Source organism: Prinia subflava, chromosome 10 (assembly GCF_021018805.1).
Source record: "Prinia subflava isolate CZ2003 ecotype Zambia chromosome 10, Cam_Psub_1.2, whole genome shotgun sequence".
Classification (NCBI taxonomy): Eukaryota; Metazoa; Chordata; class Aves; order Passeriformes; family Cisticolidae; genus Prinia; species Prinia subflava.
In genome coordinates this window covers 16,438,967-16,448,744 of record NC_086256.1, presented here as the reverse complement: position 1 = coordinate 16,448,744, position 9,778 = coordinate 16,438,967, and the positions used below count along the sequence as shown (strand labels likewise).

The 9,778-nt window shown below is 39.3% G+C and overlaps 1 protein-coding gene across 1 annotated transcript; it reads right to left on the bottom strand.

The window, feature by feature from the left end:
• Position 1: 1 nt before the first annotated feature.
• On the bottom strand, positions 2-7,294 carry C10H1orf146 (chromosome 10 C1orf146 homolog). The gene is made up of 5 exons (XM_063407502.1): positions 7,226-7,294; positions 5,275-5,368; positions 3,690-3,858; positions 589-667; positions 2-121 (listed from the first exon to the last, which is right to left on the bottom strand). Exons 1-5 carry the CDS (start codon positions 7,292-7,294, stop codon positions 2-4), a joined length of 531 nt encoding a protein of 176 aa, XP_063263572.1.
• Positions 7,295-9,778: the final 2,484 nt, after the last annotated feature.

The following is a 9,778-nucleotide window of genomic DNA, read 5'->3' as shown; positions in this document are numbered from 1 at the left end:
CTTAATTACAGTGCGATTGATACTCCTGAAGCATCTTCCGAACTGGACTTTTTTCTATTATTTGGGCTTTTGTCATTTCCATTTTGCAACGAGTATCATCTGCTTGTGGCTTGGAAGTTATCTTAGAGAAAGGAGAAATAATATGAGTAAAACACTGTGACTTTCAGGTAATAGAATATTCAACATTTTATTTCTCCAACAGTAGAAATGCAAAATTATTCAGCAGTGGAGTTTGAATCGTGTGTTCTGAAGCAGGTGTTCAGGAATGCTGGACACAGAAGTGACAGTATTTCAACAGGAGTTAACAGTAAACTAAGACATCCTAACCTAACAATGGTAAATAGGAGCCAAACAAGCTCTTAAATATCTAATTTCTTTTCTTAGGTGCTATTAAGAGCTATTAAGTTACCTTTAACTGTAGTTTAAAGACTCAGCTAATGCATCAGAGTACCAGTCCTACCTTAGTGTATTAATGGATTGTGGTCAGTCTAACACAGAAGGTTCCATTAAGGAAAACCAAGTATTTTATAGTTCTTAGCTTTTCCTGAGTCATGCACTAATGTTTTTAAGTGTATGAACTGGATTTACCTTAGCCATTGTTAGCATTAATTTAACAGTTTCAGCAGGATTATGAACTGGTATTATACGTAAATTGCTGCCCAGGAATCTGCACATCAAAATAAATAAAGAAGGTTACTTTTAGAATACGTATTTTATTTGTTATGCCATAAAACTCAAACAGCATTCACACATGATGTAAACAGCTTTTTAGTGTGCAGTTTTACTTACAGAGAAGGCTGCTTTTATCTTGAAAGGCAAGTGCAGCATTCATGCTGTTTGTAAAGCCATCTGTCCCATTTCTGTACCACTTATTTAGATGGGATTTGGAAGGGCTCATTTGTTTATCTAGGTCTCTTTAACCATCAATCAGCACTTCTTAAGCATGTGTACATTCAGAGAGAGCTAAACCCTCTTGTGTGATACTGCTGAAGACTTCTCAGTGACAGTAAAAAATATTTGGGTTGTTTTTATGGCTGTGGAAGAACACAGCAAAGTATCTAAAAACACTGTGGTAAAAATACTTCAGAATTTGAACTAAATCTTTTGTAATGTACTATAAATACAACAACCTATATTCCAGACACAATTAAGATAGTGGGATAATTCCACTACTTTCATGTAAAGGCTTGTTCACTCAATACTTTAACCTAAAATGAATTCTTTCTATAAATAGTGTTATTCATATGCATTCATTCTTGAGAAGGGGATCTGAAGATTTAAAATAGTAGCATGAGTTGTCATTCAGTGAGGTTATGGAAGAGAGACATCAAAGCTTAGGCAAGCACAGAGCCTTTCCCCAAGAACTGCACCTTAACTAAAAATGATGTTACCTTTACTGCTGTTTTCTGTTGTGGAGCTAAAGCAGGAGAGGGACTTCACAACAAAGAGTGAGGAGTTTTAAATAACCAAGCCAAATTTCAATAATGCAGATGAAGTGCCCAGCTGCTTGGTTGCACAGTCCCCTGTGCCCTCCCCTTGTGCCTGCCACCTGCTCTTCCCCGCAGTCTGTCTGAGGGCTTGGACTCGTTCACATTAAGACCTCCTGCTGGTGAGGTATCTCATCTGAACTTGTCTGCCCTTGCTTCTAATTAGCAAAAATAAATGTTACAGGCACTGCCCTTCTCTAAGCAGAGGCACTCAGGTCCTGGTGAGCTTTGCTAAAATGTAATGTAGGAACAAGGATTTACATTTAGAGATTAGGGGAATAAATTGATGCAATTTTGCTAATACTAGAATGGGCTAAACAAAGCATGAATGAGCAAAGTGCAACGACGAAACAATTATATGTGCTTACCTAGATCCATGAAAATCTATTTCTATAAATAGTTTTGCTGCCAATAACAGCAGGCCTAAATTTAGGGTTATTAATTTGATTGATGAACAGAATACAGGGTATTTGAATGTGTCTGGCCTTTCCTCCAAGGTGTTTAAAACTTACCATAGAGATGTACTGAGGTTATTTGTGCAATGCTCATTTAAGCTGTGATGATAAACATTAACTTTCTCCCACTTCCCCATGCTATGCACAACTCTACATAAAGTGTTCATGTTGTTAACAAGAATCTTGTAATTTTCTTGTTAATAGTAATTAAAAATAATCCTTCCCCAGCTGCAGCAAAACCATAGATAAGCAGAAAGAAGTAATAGTAGAAGACCACCTGACAATACTAAGGGGCTTTGTTTTTAACAAATCCAACAGGTGGCTTGTAGTTTCAAAGAACATGGCACAAGTTTCGACCCCTCCAGGAAAAGCTCAGTCAGTGATTTACAAACAATATCAGAACTTCAAGCTGCCAGGTACTAAAAAAAGCACATGCATTTAAATATACATATATTTATATATATAATTGTCCCTTGTCAACATCAATTTGATATTACTTGCAATGAAAAAACATTTCTTATTTTAATAAAATTACTGACTTGCTAAATGGAATACAGTTCGAAACCATCACATTTTAGTGATCAGCACGTGCACAACACCCATTGTACATAACCACAAAGTAGGCTGAGAATTAGCATTGCCATCACCTGAATAACGTGGTCTTGCTGAGTGGTGGCTGAACTTTCAAAACCTCTCATGAAAATTTACATTTCCACAAATGGGTAATAGATTTCTTACATTTCATCTCATACACTCATTATTCATCAGCATTTGGCAGTATGCCCAGGATTTAATGAAACTGGTGCTAGTTACCTAAAGGAGGTAAAGATCAAAGACTTCATTAGAACAGTCACTTCTTTGAGGCCAAGAATGACAATCAGCAGCAGTGAGGGCTACTGTACCTACAAGAAAATAATTCTGACTACAAGCATGGAGCATAATCTAATCGCTGTTGTCAGCAGGTATGTACTAAAATATGCAAGTTTTCAGACTTCATTAGAAATCAGAGATAAGAGTTTAAAACCAGTTTTAATACAGTTTTATACTTTTGGTGTAAAATAACATTGATTATTTACTTGTTCTAGCACAATGTAATAAGTAAACATTTTAAAAGCTGGTAAAAAAATCTGCACTTTACAATAAAGCCTTTTCTCATGATGTAAACTTGCCTATTCTGTTTTGAGAATGACCATGAAAATGTGGCTACAGAGCTAAGAAAGTTATCTAATTTTCCAATTAGAGACAAAACTTTAAAAATAATTATAGTACATAGCCCTAAAATGACTGAAAGGAATCTTATTCACTGTTTTGAGGGACATCCTCTTTTGTTACCTGTGATATGTCAGATTGATTCACTTGGTATATTTTATTTGCTATTAATAAACAAATGCTTTAAATATTTTTTTACAGTGCATTAGTAAAATAAAATTTGTGTATTCCTGAAATAATTCACAAAAGGTAAGGTTGGAAGGAACCACTCCAACCTCGCTGCTCAAGCAGGGTCATCCCAGAGCACACTGCACAGGATGGCATCCAGAGGTTCTGGAATATCTCCACACCACCTCTGGGCAATCTGTTCAGTGCTCAGTCACCCTCACAGTGAAGAAGTCCTTCCTCATATTCAGGTGAGATTTCCTGTGCATCAGTTTCTTGTCCTATTTATTCCTAAAATAGTATTTCCGATTCCAAGACTGTTATTTCATTTCTTCTCAGCAATATAAATTTCAGTTCGGTGTTGAAACTATACCTTCTCTGAATCCTGAACATGACACTCCATTCTTCTGGTCCATGGAGAGCAGCTGACAAAACCAAAAAGCTGTTCCGATGAATGTTTATGAACTTCTGAATTTTTTTGGAAAACTCTTCTTCTCCTGTCCTAAGCAAGTCTTGAGTGTCTGACAGTATAAATGCAATGCCTATTGAAGAATCTGCTGTGAGTGTGCAGGTCATGGCAGTAATGGGGTTAAGTTCTCATCACAAACTGGGAAGCACAAGTCTTAAAGCAACCATTAGTTTATAAATGCAGTGGAAAAGAGCATGAATGAATGTCCACATCTCTGACAGGGAGATTTGGCCAGTGATGATTAGTACTTTTAAGACAAAACTACAAATATCTCAGATTATTTTTCTACCATAACATCAAAAAAAAAAAAACAACCCCACCAACTATTCAACCCACTCCAAGTAGACACCTCTGAATGCCTTTGAGAGCACATGCTTCAGGAACAAGCAACTGCTATAATGGAATTAATATGGGGCAAATGCAAAGGCTGACTGAAAAGCTCAGGAAGTCCAGTTTCTCAGTGAAAGAAACAGTTGTAAAATCTTAAAAGTTAGCTAAACTGTCTACCATGAAAAATGAATTTACAGCTCTGTCAACTTAAGTTGTTCTGAAAGGGAAAGTTAAGAAGGCTGAAGTTTAGGAGGGCTAACTACTGTGGAATCCTCCGTTTCTAAAGGGCTGAAATCTGATCTTACTCTCCTTGTGTTAACCCCTCCTTGTGTTAACCCCTCCTTTGACCCAAACCCTAAAACTCCACCCCTACAACACCCTATAAAACCCCACGACTCTGCCATCTCTCTCGGTCCTGCCCCTCCCCGGTGCTGGGGGAAATAAAAATGGTTTCTCGAGCTTAACAAAAAAGGGGCTGTCTCGTGTGTTTCCTGGCCGGCGGCTTGTACCTCCCTGGACACCATGGTCACTGTTGCCACACCATGCAACAAACAACCGAGCATACAAAAGTCTATCTCAGTGTGTGCTAGTCCTTACAGTTCAGGAGAACTGAACTATCTCATCTACTTGTCTAGAATATCTTCTGTTCTAAAAAGGAAAACAGCTATTTCACGTTTACAGTTTCAGTGATGTCCTAATCAAATCCGCTCAAATAATCCTTTCCTTCCTCCTCTGCTACCACGAGCCGTGCAAATTCATCTTGGAACTTGAAAGCCAAAGGTGTTGGTTCACTCTTACATTTACAGCCATGGATACTAAAGATCTCGATGGCAGCTTACATGTTAGTGGCATTTAGCATGTTTGCTCAGCTATAACACATTTACTGAACAGTTCAGTATCAGGTAATCACCAAATCCCAGGTAGCTGTTCTATAATATGTCCAAAAAAAAAAAACAACAATGGAATTGTTTAATCCCCAACATTACCTGTTTCATCCTCTGATTTACACACAATCACAGCACAGCTCCTTCCACTACTGCACGACATCCCAACGAGGCAGATTTTATTCAGTTTAGTGTAGCTCACAATTAACTGACTGGCCTGACTTTGTACTGTACTTCTTTGGATTTTATGATTTAAAAACTTCCAAGTACTGTACCAGAAAGAGGAAAAATCACAGATCCAGTTTCCACTGATTCTGAATAACGCACTCGGTGTTGTTGTCTCTGCAGAACTGTAGAAATTTCATGATCCTAAATAAGTTTTAAAAGGTTATTTTGAAAAGTTTTCGGCCAACAAGTTAGAAATATTCTTAAAGTATCAGCTGAGCCACTATAGATAGACCTTTGGCACTGTTGTTCAAAAAAGTATTTTTTATTCCACTTAAAATTAAAAAAAATACTAAAATGTTAAACCTGATCAGTTAAGGAAATTTTGAAGTATTTGATTGGAAGTTACAAACACTGAATAACAGTTCTGTATGTGTTCAGTTTGTCTCTGGAAACTCTTGCATAATGTATAAAGAAGCTCAAACATTTTACAGTTTTAGTAAGATGAGCTAAAGGAAGATTTGGAGAACTGAAGATCATACAGTAGTGTGTTTCTATGACTGGTTAATTAGGCTGCATTATTTTCACAGATGTCAGCATCTCAGCTGGAAAATCGTTCAGAAATTCTGTATGGGACATGATTTTCTTTAAAGCTTTTTGACAGAATGCAATCCACAGAGGAAAACTAGAACATTGCACTATGCAGCATAATCATCTACAGAAGGGAATGTGCTTGGATATATTTTTCAGCCTGCAAAAAGCATTTCTGCAGTATGTTCCACAGAGGCTGCATGAACACATATATTAAAGGTTAAATCACTGAACCTTTTTAGCTAATAACATGTTCTTTAACCTACCCATTCAGAACACAGCCAGCCTGCTTGTATAGGGAAGTGCCATGATTTAGTGGAAGAGTACAACAGAAAATCTGGATTGCAAGTGAACCTTGAAGGAGACATTAACTAGAAATGTCATGCTTTCATTTGGTCTGGAAAGGGAATACTCCGTGGCAACTGCTTGTAAGGTTTAGCTACATTTTGGAAAAAAATCTCAGCTTCAAAGCCACTGCTGAATTATTTAATGTGCAAATACAAACAACAGCTATATGAAAATGATAGCTCATAACCAAAACCAATATAGAAAAGCCATCTTGGATTTGTATTCAGTGACCTCCATCACTTTGCTAATGTAGAGCCCTTACTAAGGGCAGTAGTTTTGAGTAGAGCTGGGGTTAGGAGCTGGCACAGCTGATGAAATCACTGCCATCCTTTCCCTCTCTCCATATTATGGCACAAACACACACAGCTTTCAGGCTGTAAATCCCAAAATGAGCAGGCAAGCAAAGGCTTTAAACTAAGGCCATTCAGGAATTACTTCAACGCGGTTCACCCATTTACACAGCGGAGATGGGGTGATAACCCTGTCAGCCAAGCTAGCACAAGACATCCTTGCTTGTGAATCAAAGCTCTCCTGCCTCTAAATTCTCGCCAGCTGGCACGAAATTGGCCTCAGCTGCAGAAGCTAATTACCAGCTCCTTGACATATCCTTTCTCTTTACTCGGGAACGGAGTCAAGGCTTCTGATGTTAACAGATAAAAATAGATATTAATATATAAAAGACTCAATATTTTAAACTGAATTATGTACTTATGGAGTAATTGTCTACCCCATGTTGATACGGTATAGGAAAAAATAAAGTATTTAGGGAGAAATTCAGAAAATTCAGCAACATTTCTGATGGAATTATTTATAGAGCAACTGAAAGAGGAATCAGTGCAGTGCAAAAACGATGAGTCAGGAGTATATCCTAAAGCAGTGCAACTCAGAATAGCAGGTGGCAAGAATACTAAACAGATATGGAAGTAGCTAGGAGAAAATACAGTTGCACACAAAAAGAACCAGTATTCTAATAGAAGCAGCTTGAGACTAATACCCGGGTTATCCTGAAAAAACTGTATTCAGTGACACTGAATAAAATATTTCCATATACAGAATATAAGAAATTCTTCTTTCAGCCTTTCCTAGTGAGTCAGATGCTGGTCCTGACAAGAGGCATCCTACCTGCAGAGCTGTGCTCATAATGACCGTCGTTATCCACCTCGTCTGCTCCTGCCCGCAACTTTCTGACATTGTTTTCAGTGGTTTAATAGCTCTGCAGTGAGGTACACTTCTGAAAAGTTTAGGAAAAGAGAGACGACAAATATTTCTCGCCTGTGAACGAGGTGAAATGTTTGAAGCACACGGAGACATTAAAGAGCTGGTTAAAAACCAGCGGCGGGCCGGCAGGGGCGAGAGGCAGCCCGGGGCCTGGCTGTTCCCGTTAGCCTTTGTGCTCCCAGAGCCCGCCGCACCCGGCCCTTCCCCGCCCTCAAACCTGTCCTGGCCCGGGGCTGCGGGCCGTGGCGCCGCCGGGAGGGCGGGAAGGGAGCGGGGCCCGCTCACAGCCCTCACCCTCACCCTCAGCCCCCAGCCCCCAGCCCCCAGCCCTCAGCCCCCAGCCCCCAGCCCTCAGCCCCCAGCCCTCAGCCCCCAGCCCTCAGCCCTCAGCCCTCAGCCCTCAGCCCTCAGCCCCCAGCCCTCACCCTCAGCCCCCAGCCCTCACCCTCAGCCCCCAGCCCTCACCCTCAGCCCTCAGCCCTCACCCTCAGCTCTCAGCCCTCACCCTCAGCCCCCAGCCCTCACCCTCAGCCCCCAGCCCTCACCCTCAGCCCCCAGCCCTCACCTTCAGCCCTCAACCATCACCTTCAGCTCATCCCTCACACCCAGCCCTCACCCTCAGCCCTCAGGAGAAGCGCTGGAGCCCGAGGCTCGAGGGAAGGTTTGGAATGGGCAGTGAACTTTCTGGGCAAGAACAAGCCACGTTATTGTCCATAGAAATTACGTAAAACCAGAATTTTCACAGGACAAAAATGTGAAAGCAAGAGATAGCACCACTTTCAATGAAGAAGAAATACTGAGTGTGTTGAAGCTTCTTGTTTAATCATGTAAGAGGAAGTAATACTTCCGCATGGTTCAGCAATGGTATCCCGCTCTGCTCTTTACCCATGAGAGTCTAGCTTCTCATACTGTCTTCTGAAACTGGTATTTTAACAAAAAATCAAATATTTTCATAAAAGCTTTTTCTTTTTAATCAGTTTTTAAGGCATTTTAAAATAGAAGAAGCTAACCTCATTTATATAAATTTTAAAATTCTGTACATTCATATAGCAAATTGGTTGGCATAGGAATAATTAGATATTCTATTAATTTAAAACTTTCTCTTTTTCTTCCAGGTAAGACATGGATTCACATCTGATTTGCCTCTCGTGTTGGTCAAATGCACCCAAGTTAGATAGAGTAAACCTGCTCTGCAAGGGTATAGAAATGTCCTGCTGCTTTACATAGTAAGTAAAACATTTCTAATACCTAATTTTTAAGTATTTGTGGAGTATAAATGTGAAAGTCAGCAAATTAAAGGAAAATAACAGATGTATTGGGTATCCCGACTACAGCATTCCAGAGAGCAGTGACAGGGCCCACAAACTGAAACCGTGTTCTGTAACACAGTGGAACCATGTGCCCTGACTGCGTACAAAAATCAGGGACTTAGGAACATCAGGAATTACTTTAAAGTACAATTACAAAATAATAGAGCAGTTTTATGAAGAGGATTGGTGATCCTGCTGACATTTGTCAATATGAATTTTGAATTTATGCACACGATGAATGAATTTGTTTCAGTACTAGAGAGGGGTAAAGAGTAGGAATTGCTTAGTTTGAAAGGGTTATACTTGATCTATAACACTACACTGTATCTGAATTCATATTTTGGATTATGTTTAATATGTATGTGCATTCATTGAATTACAACAATTCTGATAGAGAAAAAATAGTGGTAGGGAATAGAATGGAATAAAGAATGATTCCCTGAGTAAATCTTCAATGGGTGAGTAGATTTCTGTTTCTTAAGGTGTAATACTGTTGTAGATGGGCAGTACATAAAAGAAAGGGTAAATTATTACATCAAAAAAATGTAATTACAAAGAAATACAAATACTGGATTTAGGCTCCTGGGATACCAGCAGATATCTTTTTTCACTGATAGCCACTTACTATGCATGAAGTTGGACACCCTGAAACTCAGAATATCACTTGAGAAGCATCAAAGTACAATGATGGGCAAGTGTGGGACAATAAGAAAACCCCAAATCTTAACAGAAAATGCTTCCTATCAGTATTTTGACTCCAGTTGTTACACATTTGCTTGTGTAAATTTTGTGTCTTAATCACAGTTGGCAAATATTTATACCAGAAACTTAATATATTTCTGCTTGTCACTTACATTTGACAATAGCTGCTATTTGAAATAAAAATAGGACTTTTTCTGAGACAGAAGCTTGTGGGCAGAGTGGACCCTGGACCCCGCACTGTCTCCTGTGTGAGAGCTACCCTGGCCCAATGCCTGTCTGGTGCAAGTCTGATGCAATAATGGGACATGTGGACATGCTGAGTCCCTGGGACTCTGCCCAAGGGACAATTCTGGTAGAAGTTTGTTCTGCAATACCATTTGAGTATTTCATGACTTGGTTTTCTTTTTTCTTTTTTCTTTTTTTTTTTTTTTCTTTTTTTTTTTTT